The sequence below is a fragment of the Entelurus aequoreus genome, linkage group LG14 (assembly GCF_033978785.1).
Source record: "Entelurus aequoreus isolate RoL-2023_Sb linkage group LG14, RoL_Eaeq_v1.1, whole genome shotgun sequence".
NCBI lineage: Eukaryota > Metazoa > Chordata > Actinopteri > Syngnathiformes > Syngnathidae > Entelurus > Entelurus aequoreus.
The window spans coordinates 32,564,957-32,580,767 of record NC_084744.1 but is presented as its reverse complement, the minus strand read 5'-3'; the positions used below and the strand labels follow the sequence as shown (position 1 = coordinate 32,580,767).

The 15,811-nt window shown below is 37.9% G+C and overlaps 1 protein-coding gene across 1 annotated transcript in view; it reads left to right on the top strand.

Moving 5' to 3' along the window:
- The first annotated feature begins 308 nt into the window (after nucleotides 1–308).
- LOC133664763 (major facilitator superfamily domain-containing protein 8-like) overlaps nucleotides 309–15,811 on the top strand; it is a 54,093-nt gene continuing 38,590 nt past the window's right edge. Inside the window, exons 1-5 of the mRNA XM_062069665.1 lie at nucleotides 309–517; nucleotides 589–774; nucleotides 8,659–8,721; nucleotides 12,156–12,275; nucleotides 12,553–12,632. Coding sequence (XP_061925649.1) covers nucleotides 442–517; nucleotides 589–774; nucleotides 8,659–8,721; nucleotides 12,156–12,275; nucleotides 12,553–12,632 — 525 coding nt within the window. The 5' untranslated portion in view covers nucleotides 309–441. The remainder of the gene's footprint in view (nucleotides 518–588; nucleotides 775–8,658; nucleotides 8,722–12,155; nucleotides 12,276–12,552; nucleotides 12,633–15,811) is intronic.

Here is a 15,811-nt window from a genome sequence, read left to right as displayed (position 1 = left end):
TGGCAACGTTGCATTCAATGCCCTTCCTAAAATTGTTTACTGCACCCTTCAGTAGTTCAAATATTCCAAGCTGGTGTTTGAAGAAACTGTAGAAAGCGCAATTAAAAATGCATGAAGCTGCCGTGTACTTTACTTCACCTGGCAACCCGAGACACTCCCTCACGGTGTGGATCCTTCATGGCGGAGCAGACTCAAAGAGAATGACATCTTTGACATAAATGTCAAATGGAAAAGGACTACTAGTGATTGATTTGATGTGCTCCGACCCGCATTTCGAGCATCGAGCATTGACTTCACATGACGTCTATTTCCGTCCAGCTTCAAAATGACCCGTACAAAATAAGCGTCCCTTTATTATCCGGGCAAGGCGCTGTAATTGGAAGTGTGCTCTGTCTTGTTATCTGAGTCTTTCCATTTGTGCAGCACATGCTATGAAGCACCATGGATCAACTCCAGAAGAGGAATCTAACTTTCATCACTATCGGACTAATGTTCATGCTTAGTGGCATCGAGTATGGTGAGTCCATAAAGTACACATTATTAAGAAGTTGTCTTATTCAGTCATTCATCTCCATGTGGGGTTTTCAGCTGTCATTCTGCCGACAATATGGCGTTATCTCCAGATCTTAGATGCCCCGCCGTACTTTTTGGGTCTGGGTCTGTCTGCCTTCAGTTTGAGCAGCCTTCTCAGCGGTCCGGTCTTCGGGTGCTGGTCAGACCGCAGTGGAACCACCAAGTCTATTGTTCTTTTCTCCAATCTTTTTGAGGTTGCCGGTAAGTTGCCCACCCACAAGAATATGATCACGTGACTTATCCAGAATGTTATCAAGAATACATTTGTGCGTCTATTATAGGTGCTTAACTCGATTCACGTCCAAACCGCAAATGTTTTATTCATTCAGTTTCTAAATCGATTCATACTTTTCAAGAAACAATTTAAAAAAAGTTAAGAATCCATTTTTTTAGTTAAAACATTCATATCAATTATTAACATTATGATTATTAATTATTAATAATGTTGCTTTTCATATATATATATACATACATATATATATATATATATATATATATATATATATATATATATATATATATATATATATATATATATATATATATATATATATATATATATATATATGTGTGTGTATATATATATATATATATATATATATATATATATATATATATATATATGTGTGTGTATATATATATATATATATATATATATATATATATATATATATATATATATATATATATATATATATATATATATATATATATATATATATATATATATATATATATGTGTGTGTGTGTGTATATATATATATATATATATATATATATATATATATATATATATATATATATATATGTGTGTGTGTGTATATATATATATATATATATATATATATATATATATATATATATATATATATAAATTAAGAATCCATTTTTTTAGTTAAAACATTAATATCAATTATATATATATATATATATATATATATAAATTAAGAATCCATTTTTTTAGTTAAAACATTAATATCAATTATTAACATTATGATTATCAATTATTAAAAATGTTGCTTTTCATACATCTATGTATATATATACATACATATATGTATATATATATGTCTATAAATATATATATATATGTATGTATATACATATGTATATGTACATATATATATATCATATATATATATATATAAATTAAGAATCCATTTTTTTAGTTGAAACATTAATATTAATTATTAAAATTATGATTATCAATTATTAATAATGTTGCTTTTCATATATATATATATATATATATATATATATATATATATATATATATATATATATATATATATATATATGAATATATATATATATATATATATATATATATATATATATATGAATATATATATATATGTATGTATATATATATGAACATATAAATATATATCATATATATGTATATATATATATATATATATATATATATATATAAATTAAGAATCAATTTTTTTAGTTAAAACATTAATATGAATTATTAACATTATGATAATCAATTATTAATAATGTTGCTTTTCATTTATATATATTTATATATATATATATATATATATATATATATATATATATATATATATATATATATATATATATATATATATATATATATATATATATATATATATATATATATATATGTATGTATATATATATATATATATATATATATATATATATATATATATATATATATATATATATATATATATATATATATATATATATATATATATATATATATATATATATATATATGTATGTATATGTATATATATATATATATATATGTATATGTACATATATATATCATACCGGTATACACTACCGTTCAAAAGTTTGGGGTCACCCAAACAATTTTGTGGAATATCCTTCATTTCTAAGAACAAGAATAGACTGTCGAGTTTCAGATGAAAGTTCTCTTTTTCTGGCCATTTTGAGCGTTTAATTGACCCCAAAAATGTGATGCTCCAGAAACTCAATCTGCTCAAAGGAAGGTCAGTTTTGTAGCTTCTGTAACGAGCTAAACTGTTTTCAGATGTGTGAACATGATTGCACAAGGGTTTTCTAATCATCAATTAGCCTTCTGAGCCAATGAGCAAACACATTGTACCATTAGAACACTGGAGTGATAGTTGCTGGAAATGGGCCTCTATACACCTATGTAGATATTGCACCAAAAACCAGACATTTGCAGCTAGAATAGTCATTTACCACATTAGCAATGTATAGAGTGTATTTCTTTAAAGTTAAGACTAGTTTAAAGTTATCTTCATTGAAAAGTACAGTGCTTTTCCTTCAAAATAAGGACATTTCAATGTGACCCCAAACTTTTGAGCGGTAGTGTATATGTATATGTATATATATATATATATATATATACATATAATATACATATATGAAAGGCAACAGTATTATACATATATATATATATATATATATATATATATATATATATATATATATATATATATATATATATATATATATATATATATATATATATATATATATATAGCTTTTTTTTGCTCATTCAGCAGATATTCAGAGTCACATATTTTGTTACTTGACGATATCTGCGTGTTAACTTTTAGCATTTCAGTATACCTTTTATATATATTTTTTATGCTTTTGTTCCTATTTCAAGTAACTCTATATACCAATTAACAGAAATAAAAGTGTAAACTAGTGTGTTGGAATTTTGTGAATTTATTTAATTACATTTTTTTTTTTCACATCAAATTATGCTTACTCGTATGTCACTCAAAAGTCCAAATTGAAAACATCCAACGGGCCGCATTGAAGTTTATTATGTTGTATTACGCTCAGGTAGTCCAGGGAACTGCTTTTTTTATGCAGTTTTGCAAGACCCGTGTCATGTGACTTCAAACTTGACCACTCATTGGCTGGTTCTAAGACAGGATACATTGCGTCATTCTTATTTTACTGTAAGTGAGTCTTGCTTTTTTAAGCAGCAAATTTTTTGACACAGAATTTTTAGCACCAAATTTTTATACACTGAATTTTAATACACTGAATATTTATACACTGAATATTTATACGCTGAATTTGTTTTACACTGAATTTTTATACACTGAATTTAAAAACACTAAAGTTTTATACACTGAATTTTAATACACTGACTTTTTCTACACTGAATTTTCATACACAGAATTTTTATACACTGAATATTTATACGCTGAATTTGTTTTACACTGAATTTTTATACACTGAATATTTATACACTGAATTTAAAAACACTAAAGTTTTATACAATGAATTTTTCTACACTGATTTTTTCTACACTGAATTTTCATACACGGAATTTTTATACACTGAATATTTATACGCTGAATTTGTTTTACACTGAATTTTTATACACTGAATTTTTATACACTGAATTTAAAAACACTAAAGTTTATACATTGAATTTAAAAACATTGATTTTTTCTACACTGAATTTTCATACACAGAATTTTTATACACTGAATATTTATACACTGAATTTAAAAACTCTAAAGTTTTATACACTGAATTTTAATACACTGAATTTTTCTACACTGATTTTTTCTACACTGAATTTTCATACACAGAATATTTATACACTGAATTGTTTTACACTGAATTTTTCTACACTACATTTTTCTACACGGAATTTTTATACACTGAATTTAAAACATTACCTTTTTACACCAAATTTGTATACACTGAATTATAATACATATTATTATATTAGGCACTGACTTTATAGTTTAGCACCTCTCTGTGTGCAATTTTTGTATATAGTATAATATTTATTTCCTGTAAATAACACATTGAACATAAACCGTTCTCAGGACTGGACTGTGCACCATACCTCCTTTTGCACTGTTCTTCTTTTTCTTTTCTTCCTATGTTTTGCATATTTTGTAGACTGTCGCACTAATACTGGAATTGTTTTTAATCTTATTGTACCTGTGTCTAGTGACAATAAAAGGCATTATATTCTATTTCATTGGTAATATTATTTGTTTGTTGTGGTAACAACAAACAAACAAAAAATCAGTTAAAATGTAAAAAAACAACAACAATGTAATGACAAAAAAGGTGAAATTTTGATACATATTGATTGGTACAACGGCGGTCTACGCGTCGCCGCCACCTGATTCTGCCCCGGTGGATACGGGGACACGTGGTCTGGCGACCCACCGCCATGTCCCCCTCCCGCCCTCCCATGACTATTGATCATTGTTTTATTTTTATGGACATCTAGTATCTGTCCTTAAGGGAGGGGCTCTGTCATGTCTGTTGATCATGTTTTGTTTAAGTCATGTTCTGTTTGGTTTTTGGACACTTAGTTCCTGCTTTTTCACTCTTGTTTTGTCATCATAGCAACCATTAGTTTTCACCTGTCCTCATGTCACGCACCTGTCTCACGCTTTGCACTCGCACACCTGTCACTAATCATGTCACTGCTATTTAAGCCTGTCTGTTTCTGTTGATCGTCCTGGTGACATTATCCTATCCATCCATCTACCTCTGCTACCCCTGAGATTCCTGTTTATTATAGTTCATGCTTCATGCCATGCCACAGTAAGTGTTTTGTTTTCATTAGCCAAGTTTTTGTACTTCCGCCTTGTGCGCGCCTTTGGTTCTTTTTGTTAGTGTAAAAATAAATATGTACTTATATTCACGCCTTGCCCGCGCCAACTTTCCTTTGCATTCTGGGAAAACACAACAACCCAAAGTCCACGGACTGACAATTACATTGTCAGTTATAACATAAAGCTGAATCTAAGTTTTGAATTTATATACTAGAAATGTCCCAGTTGTCTTTTTGTTATTTTCCGCACTAAGTGTTTTCCTCAGCGTTCCTTCCTATGTTTGAGTCCATTTATGTTCTCTTTTTCACTTTCTTCACTGCAAAAAGTCAGTGTTCAAAAAAAAGAAAAAAAATAATACAAAAATTAGGGGTATTTTATTTGAACTAAGCAAAATTATCTGCCAATAGAACAAGAAAATTTGGCTTGTCAAGACTTTCCATAACAAGTAAAATCAGCTAACCTCAATGAAGCCAAAAATACCTTAAAATAAGTATATTCTCACTAATAACTACTATATGAGTAATAACTACATATTTTCTATTGTTTCATTGAAAATAAAACAGCAAAGTCCATTTGGCTGTCATCTGTTTTAATTATGAGACACAATTGTGTCAGAGTCATGATTTATTTTTTTCATGCTTAAAAAAAGAAATTGTTTCTTTAAAAAAGTAGTTTTATACTTGTGAGTGTTGATGATACAGCTTTGCAACAGTTGATGTTCTAGTTTCAAGCATGTTTTACTCAATATAGGTAATCACATCTCAGCAACAAGCTGTAATATCTTACTGAGATCATTTAGGACCAAAACACTTAAAACAAGTAAAACACTCTAACATAAAATCTGCTTAGTGAGAAGAATTATCTTATCAGACAGAAAATAAGCAAATATCACCCTTATTTAAGATATTGAATCTTACTTAGATTTCACTTTTTGCAGTGTTGTTGCTCGTGTGTTGATTAGCCACACCTGCCTTCTGTTTATTGATTAGCGTCCTCACCTGTTGTGTCCACTAATCACTCCCCTTTATAGTCTGTTGTCTCGCAGCCTTTGTTGCTGGCTCAACGCTCACTCTTTGCGTTTTTTTCTTGTTTTTTTGCCCCACTCTTGGTAGTTTTTTGCCACACCAAAGCATTTTTGTGCTGTTCGCTCTTGGCGACTATTTTTCTTTACTGCGCGACGCTACGCTGGCGTTTTAGTGTTGAATTTCTGCCTCAATTTGTTGAATTGAGATTGATTCCTACCTGAACGGCGCTTCCTGCTTGTTCTTCTGAGTTGTTTTTCTGTTTTTATCTTTTTTTTCCGCATACTTTTCAGTATGCATCCCTTGATGGAAGGAGATTGGACAACCTTAAAGGCCTACTGAAAGCCACTACTACCGACCATGCAGTCTGATAGTTTATATATCAATGATGAAATCTTAACATTGCAACACATGCCAATACGACCTGTTAACTTATAATGTGCAATTTTAAATTTCCCGCGAAACTTCCGGTTGAAAACGTCTAGATATGATGACGTATGCGCATGACGTCACGGAGAGAACGGAAGTATTCGGACCCCTTTGGATCCAATACAAAAAATCTCTGTTTTCATCCCAAAATTCCACAGTATTCTGGACATCTGTGTTGGTGAATCTTTTGCAATTTGTTTAATGAACAATGAAGACTGCAAAGAAGAAAGCTGTAGGTGGGATCAGTGTATTAGCGGCGGACTACAGCAACACAACCAGGAGGACTTTGAGATGGATAGCAGACGCGCTAGCCGCCGACCTCACCTTGACTTCCTCCGTCGCCGGGCCGCTGACCACATCGGTGATCGGGTGAAGTCCTTTGTCGCTCCGTCGATCGCTGGAACGCAGGTGAGCACGGGTGTTGATGAGCATATGAGGGCTGGCGTAGGTGGAGAGCTAATGTTTTTAGCATAGCTCTGTGAGGTCCCGTTGCTAAGTTAGCTTCAATGGCGTCGTTAGCAACAGCATTGTTAAGCTTCGCCAGGCTGGAAAGCATTAACCGTGTAGTTACATGTCCATGGTTGAATAGTATTGTTTATTTTCTGTCTATCCTTCCAGTCAGGGGTTTATTTATTTTGTTTCTATCTGCATTTGAGCCCGATGCTATCACGTTAGCTCAGTAGCTAAAGAGCTTCGCCGATGTATTGTCGTGGAGATAAAAGTCACTGTGAATGTTCATTTCGCGTTCTCGACTGGTGGTTTAAAAATACAAATCCGTGATCCACAATAGAAAAAGGAGAAAGTGTGGAATCCAATGAACCCTTGTACCTAAGTTACGGTCAGAGCGAAAAAAGATACGTCCTGCACTACCTCTCTAGTCCTTCACTCTCACGTTCCTCATCCACGAATCTTTCATCCTCGCTCAAATTAATGGGGTAATCGTCGCTTTCTCAGTCCGAATCTCTCTCGCTGCATTGTAAACAATGGGAAAATGTGAGGAGTCCTTCCTCCGGTGACGTCACGCTACTTCCGGTATAGGCAAGGCTTTTTGTTATCAGTGACCAAAAGTTGCGAACTTTATTGTCGTTGTTCTCTACTAAATCCTTTAAGCAAAAATATGGCAATATCGCGAAATGATCAAGTATGACACATAGAATGGATCTGCTATCCCCGTTTAAATTTAAAAAAATCATTTCAGTAGGCCTTTAAGTTATTAGTATCACATTTCTATCTTATTTCGCAATACATCACAACTTTTTGCTCTTTTCTTTTAAATTTTTACTGTTACTTTTTTCATCCAACAAAAATCTGCGGGCTGCACTTTGGAGACCCCTAAGTTAATACAATATTTTTGCATGGCCAGATCATTCTCAAGTTCAAAAGACATGCAATTCTTCTTTCAAAATTGAAGAACAAATATGTTTAGTGAGAATGATGGAGTACTTCATTGATGCACATTATTTCAAGGCTTTGATGGGCCACGTAAAACGATGTGGTGGGCCAGATTTGGCCCCAGGGCCTTGAGTTTGACACATGTGGCTCAAAGGGTGAAAAAGAGTGGACCTAAGATGGAACCCTGAGGGACACCAGACGTTGATTGCATCTGAAATAAACACGTTACAGCAACATCTTAGTTACATAAGTCACATTATTAAAGAAAAATGTAACTGGCAAAAAGGACAGGACTTAAAGGGGTGCTTTGAGGAACGCCTCTGTCATGTAAATCACAAGTTTGGACCCCAGTGTTCTATGTTTGCTAGCAAGATTAAAATGTCAATGCAAGGATCTGCCAATGTGTTTGCAGTGGTCCAAGTTCCTATCTACAACAGGAAGATTCTCGTGTTTTTAGGAATGTACTGCAAAAATGCTTTGAACTAAACTCAGGGGCTGGTGTGGCTTCGTTCCAGGGCCGGATTCGGCCCCCGGGCCGCCAGTAGTATAACCCTGATTTAAGGCTTTTTGCCCACTGTTGATATTTTATCGAACTATAGAACTGACCTTAACAAAATCAACTTGACTCTAGAAATGACTTTAATGTCCTTCCTTTTCTCCAGGTAACTTCATGTATTTCATTGGCTATTCAAAGTGGTTGTTGCTATGTAGCCGTCTGGTGGCAGGTGAGACACACACACACACACACGCACACTCACACACACACACACACACACACACACACACACACACACACACACACACACACACACACACACACACACACACACACACACACACACACACTCACACACACATTATTAGGGACCGAATGTCCCTTTGGGACAGAGGACCCTATTGTATTTCTAGCGTTTTATTATTATTATTATACCGCCACCTCTTTGAGCTGTAATTTGACCCCCTTAACATGCTTCAAAACTCACCAAATTGGACACACACATCAGGACTGGCAAAAATTGCGTTCTAATCAAAAAACCAAACCCCAAAACTCACAATTGCGCTCTAGCGCTCCCTAGGAAGAAAACAGACAAAACTGCCTGCAACTTCCAGTAGGAATGTCGTAGAGACATGAAACACAAACCTCTATGTTGGTCTCACTTAGACCTAGATTTCATACACTAACATCCTTCAGCAAAAATCAACAGGAAGATGGCAATTCCCCCTTCAAAACAAAAGTTTAGTAAAAACAGTCACCTATGCCTCTTTGAGCTGTAATTTGACCCCCTTAACATGCTTCAAAACTCACCAAATTGGACACACACATCAGGACTGGCGAAAATTGTGATCTAATCAAAAAACCAAACCCCAAAACTCAAAATTGCGCTCTAGCGCCCCCTAGGAAGAAAACACAGACAAAACTGCTCCTAGGAAGAAAACACAGACAAAACTGCCTGTAACTCCCAGTAGGAATGTCGTAGAGACATGAAACACAAACCTCTATGTAGGTCTCACTTAGACCTAGATTTCATACACTAACATCCTTCAGCAAAAATCAACAGGAAGATGGCAATTCCCCCTTCAAAACAAAAGTTTAGTAAAAACAGTCACCTATGCCTCTTTGAGCTGTAATTTGACCCCCTTAACATGCTTCAAAACTCACCAAATTGGACACACACATCAGGACTGGCGAAAATTGTGATCTAATCAAAAAACCAAACCCCAAAACTCAAAATTGCGCTCTAGCGCCCCCTAAGAAGAAAACACAGACAAAACTGCTCCTAGGAAGAAAACACAGACAAAACTGCCTGTAACTCCCAGTAGGAATGTCGTAGAGACATGAAACAAAAACCTCTATGTAGGTCTCACTTAGACCTATATTTCATATACTGACAACCCCCAGCAAAAATCAACAGGAAGTTTGCAATTCCCCCTTCAAAACAAAAGTTGGGTCAAAACAGTCACCTTTTTTAAACATGATCTCCTCTGAGCGCGTTTGTCGTGTCGGCTTCAAAATAGCACAGGAGAGAGATTGAACCCTTCTGATTAAAAGTTGATGAAAGAGTTTTAATTACTGCTCCGGTTTGGATTTTATGAGCCGTCAAAGTCGGTCCCGTCCATCGCTGCTTGCAGCTTTAATTGTATTTGTTACTTTCTTGAGACTTCGGAAAAATGCCTACCTCTTTAGGACCACCCTTTCTATAAATATAAAGATTTGTATTTACAACATTAATAATATATACATACTATGCAAATATAAAAAAGTTAAGCTTTTAGTAATTTTTTTTTTATTTTTTATTTTTTGTTTGTAATTGGTTTTTAATCTACATTATTTACTTAAAGTTCTTACAGTATGACTCTGTGAAAGTCTCTGTGTGCGCGGGTTCTCTGTGGACCGACAGAATCTGTCGGACCCGAAGTCCAGGGTTCAAAAAGTATTTTATTTTTTCTGTAGTATGTTCAGGGCGTAAATTTACGGATAATGGACTTTAGCGTCTTATTCAGCCGCTCCACCAGCCGGTCGGTCTGTGGGTGATAGACGCTGGTCCGAATAGCCTTAATCCCCAATAGTCTGTATAGTTCCTTTATCGTGTGTGACATAAAGGACGTGCCCTGGTCAGTCAGAATCTCTTTCGGGATTCCGACTCGGGAGATGAACTGGAACAGTGCTTTGCAGAGATGGACCGCAGCGGCACTGCTTCGGGATATCGAGTTGCGTAATCCACCAGAACTAACACAAAACGATATCCGCGGGAGCTCGGGTGGAATGGTCCGATGAGGTCCATGCCAATCCTTTCAAGTGGGACCTCCATGAGTGGTAATGGCCGCAAGGGCGCCTTGGGGGTGGTCGCTGGATTGACTAGCTGGCAGGCCGCGCACCAGCGGCGCACGTCTGCCCGGATGCCCGGCCAATAGAACCGGACCATTACCCGATTGAGTGTCTTATCATACCCCATGTGGCCAGCCACGGGGTTAAAGTACGCCGCCTGGAAAACCATTTCCCGACGGCGTTTCGGCACCAACAACTGGGTGATTTCTTCTCCTGTTTGAGTGTCACGACTCACTCTGTACAATCTGTCCCTGATTAATGCAAAGTGAGGGAATACCCGCGCTATTCCCGGGCGCACCAGCTGACCATCAATTGATATCACTTGGTCCCAGTCCGAGCGCAGAGTGTCATCTCGAGACTGCTCAAGGGGGAAGTCTTCCATGGGGTGCCATTGGGGAACCGGGGGGGCTTCCCGCGAAGCCTCCGCCGGTTCCCCCTCGGCAGCGTCGGATGACCTTGCGTCGCCGCTGAGAACAGCGCAGATATCCCATTTCCCTACCGGTCGTGAACGCACCCCTGCACACTGTTTCACTAAGCCATGAAACCATGCCCAATTAGTACCCAGAATGAGGTGCGCACTTACAGCAACCTCAACACTATATTTTCTTTTGTTACACTGAATTTCCACCGGCACCACTGGGTATTCGTGCACATCCCCATGAACACACTTATTTTCACCCGGGCTGCCTGCCTCAAAGCCCCGGGTCGAGCCAGGTTCTTGTGGATCATGGACTGCTCACAGCCCGAATCCACCATCGCCCGGTTAGCTCAGTCCGTAGAGCATGAGACTCTTAATCTCAGGGTCGTGGGTTTGGGCCCCGCATTGGGCGCCAGTTGTGAAAGTCTCTGTGTGCGCGGGTTCTCTGTGGACCGACAGAATCTGTGGGACCCGAAGTCCAGGGTTCAAAAAGTATTTAATTTTTTCTGCAGTATGTTCAGGGCTGTCTCGCTCGCGGCCTCCTGCTCGCTCGTGTGTCTGCTCTCCTCTCCCCCCCATGGCCTCGGACGCTGCTGATAAAGGAGACAGGTGATTAGACAACCAGCCTCAGCCGGGCAATCCACTCACCTGTCAGCTTGGGCTTCGAAGCCGGGCCATACACACTCCCTTCCACAGGAGGCGCGCCGACCACGCGCCCCCCCCCCCCCCCCCCCCCACAGTCTCTATATACATTTTTAATGGGACCATGATTCCGATCCTAACTTGTTCACCGGTCCTCATATGGAAGGTACTTTTCCTTGTTGATGTCTCAAGAAGGGTAGAAACACAAGAACACACACATTCATATTGAGACATTGTGAGTTTGTAACAGAGGGATGGTGTTGTCCTCTCAGGTGTCGGTGCAGGAGCAGGATCCTCCATCTTTTGTTACATCACCAGGAGCACGCGGCCCGATGAGCGAGCGAGTATCTTTGCAGCCATCATGGCTTGTCGACAAGCCGGTCTCCTTGTGGGTTAGTTACTGTACACACACACACACACACACACACACACACACACACACACACACACACACACACACACACACACACACACACACACACACACACACACACACACACACACACACACACACACACACACACACACACACACACACACACACAGAAAATGCATCCCTTTACCTATCATCAGAATTATTTTTGAAGAAACATCTCAAGCTAGGATTGCAAGATTTAAAAACATTCCTGTGTGTTTTATTCTTTGAAGCACTTCTTGCTCTCTCTCCAGGGCCAGCCTTCAACCTGTTCCTGCGGCTGTGTGATTTCAAACTTGGACCCTTTGTTGTGAACAAGTTTACATCTCCTGGGGTAAAAAAAAACAAAAACACCTGACAAGTAAAGTTCTCCTCAAAAACTCATAAATGCATTACAATGAAAATATGCAGCAACTCAAAACTCATTTCAAATAATTAAAGAATAGTGAACAACAGGCTGAATAAGTGTACGTTATATGAGGCATAAATAACCAACTGAGAACGTGCCTGGTATGTTAACGTAACATATTATGGTAAGAGTCATTCAAATAACTATAACATATAGAACATGCTATACGTTTACCAAACAATCTGTCACTCCTAATCGCTAAATCCCATGAAATCTTATACGTCTAGTCTCTTACGTGAATGAGCTAAATAATATTATTTGATATTTTACGCTAATGTGTTAATAATTTCACACATAAGTCGCTCCTGAGTATAAGTCGCACCCCCGGCCAAACTATGAAAAAAACTGCGACTTATAGTCCGAAAAATACGGTAGTTATTCTAAACAAAACTGGGACTTTTGAACATTTTGGCCGCCTTTTCCCCTCTTTTCCCCTCTTTTTCGTTTTTTCAGATTTGTGTTGAGTTCCTTTGACTTTCCCATTAGAAAGTCAAGACATCCATGACATTATATCCTTCACAAGTGTATGTAAACTTTTGACCACGACTGTACATACACATGTATATGTGTGTATAAATGTATATGTGTGTATACATGTATATGTATCTATCCTATATATGTATATTAATAATATATACAGTATTTTTCGGAGTATAAGTCACTCCGGAGTATAAGTCGCACCGGTCGAAAGTGCATAATAAAGAAGGAAAAAAACATATATAAGTCGCACTGGAGTATAAGTCGCATTTTTTGGGGAAATGTATTTGATAAAAGCCAACACCAAGAATAGACATTTGAAAGGCAATTTCAAATAAATAAAGAATAGTGAACAACAGGCTGAATAAGTGTACGTTATATGAGGCATAAATAACCAACTGAGAACGTGCCTGGTATGTTAACGTAACATATTATGGTAAGAGTCATTCAAATAACTATAACATATAGAACATGCTATACGTTTACCCAACAATCTGTCACTCCTAATTGCTAAATCCCATGAAATCTTATACGTCTAGTCCAGTGGTTCTTAACCTTGTTGGAGGTACCGAACCCCACCAGTTTCATATGCACATACACCGAACCTTTCTTTAGTGAAAAATAAAATGTTTTGTCTTTTTTCAAATTCAAGACAAAGTTATATGTTTTTTGGTAACACTTTAGTATGGGGAACATATTCACCAAAAACTAGTTGCTTATTAAAGTAACAAAGACTTAATTTAGAGTTATTTGGACACTCGGGGAACATATAAGGGTTACGTTTAGGGTTACTAATAAGCAATAATTCTGAGGTTATTGAGAGAAGACTCTTAGTTAATGGCTTACTGGTTGTATAATAAGGCCATGCAGAATAAGGCATCAATAAGTACTTACTAATTAAGAGCCAATATGTTACTAATTTGCATGTTAATAAGCAACTAATTAATGGTGAATATGTGTTCCCCATACTAAAGTGTTACCATGTTTTTGTACTGGTGCACAAAATGAACCGTGCATGAACATCACCTTGTTCAAAGAACAAAACCAACACAGTGCATGAACTCACAACATTTTACACACCTGCAAATCAGATGGAAAATTAGAGGGAAAATTGTTTGGGGGTATCCGTAATATGCCGATAGGGAGAAGTTTTTATTTACACGATGAGTCGGGTGTGTCTTGACCTCCGCCAAACCCCTGAGGCCGACTTAGCGAACCCCTAGGGTTCGATCGAACCCAGGTTAAGAACCACTGGTCTAGTCTCTTACGTGAATGAGCTAAATACTATTATTTGATATTTTACGGTAATGTGTTAATAATTTCACACACAAGTCCCTCCTGAGTATAAGTCGCACCCCCGGCCAAACTATGAAAAAAACTGCGACTTGTAGTCCGAAAAATATGGTAAGTAAAAATGTAAATAATGGGGGTATAAAAGCAACAATAAGAATAAATAATATAACAGTAAAAATAAGAATCATTATCATCATCAGCGGTCACTCGAAAGGAGTATGACGATCCTCCTGGTAGGGGTGTATCCCTTTATGGAGGATGCCTGTGCGTGACTTAGTTTAACGTGGGGAGACTGGTGCACAGACAGTCACCACACGATCCTTGACAAAATCAGGTCAGGGTCCAGTGGCATGGAGTCCAAGACGACTGGGGATCCTTTTCTGCTGCAGCCTTCTTCCGCCATCGCAGCCGTTGTGGTAGTTCTTACATCTACCGTCTTCCGCCTGCTCCGCCGTTGAGGTCTTCACTGTATCCCTGGCCAGGGGGCAGTCAGGCACCTCCTATTGCCCCAAGACCCCATAGAGGAGCCTCCACTGCCGGATGCACTTTAACGTCATGCCCAGGACACAAGAATAAAATAAAAAATAATAACAAAAATAAGAATATAACAAGAGAAACTAAGCAGTAGTGACCAGGTTATGAACATGTATTGCACTGTTAATTGCACTGCTTTTTGTTGCAGTTTATTTCAGTATTATTATTGCTGTCATCTGTCTGCTGTCAGACAAAGAGCAGCTCGAAGACTTCTATGGGAATGAAACAACAAAGACTCAGATTTCCCTCGCCCGGACGCGGGTCACCGGGTCCCCCCTCTGGAGCCAGGCCCGGAGTTGGGGCACGATGGCGAGCGCCTGGTTGCCGGGCCTGTCCCCATGGGGCCAGGCCGGGCACAGCCCGAAGAGGCAACGTGGGTCACCCCTCCAATGGGCTCACCACTCATGGGAGGGGCCGTAGAGGTCGGGTGCATTGTGAGCTGGGCGGCAGCCGAAGGCAGGGCACTTGGCAGTCCGATCCTCGGCTACAGAAGCTAGCTCTTGGGACGTGGAACGTCACCTCGCTGGGGGGGAAGGAGCCTGAGCTAGTGCGCAAGGTAGAGAAGTTCCGGCTAGATATAGTCGGACTCACCTCGACGCACAGCAAGGGCTCTGGAACCAGTTCTCTCGAGAGGGGCTGGACTCTCTTCCACACTGGCGTTGCACGCAGTGAGAGGCGACGAGCTCGGGTGGCAATTCTTGTTGCCCCCCGGCTCAAAGCCTGCACGTTGGAGTTCAACCCGGTGGACGAGAGGGTAGCCTCCCTCCGCCTTCCGGTGGGGGGACGGGTCCTGACTGTTG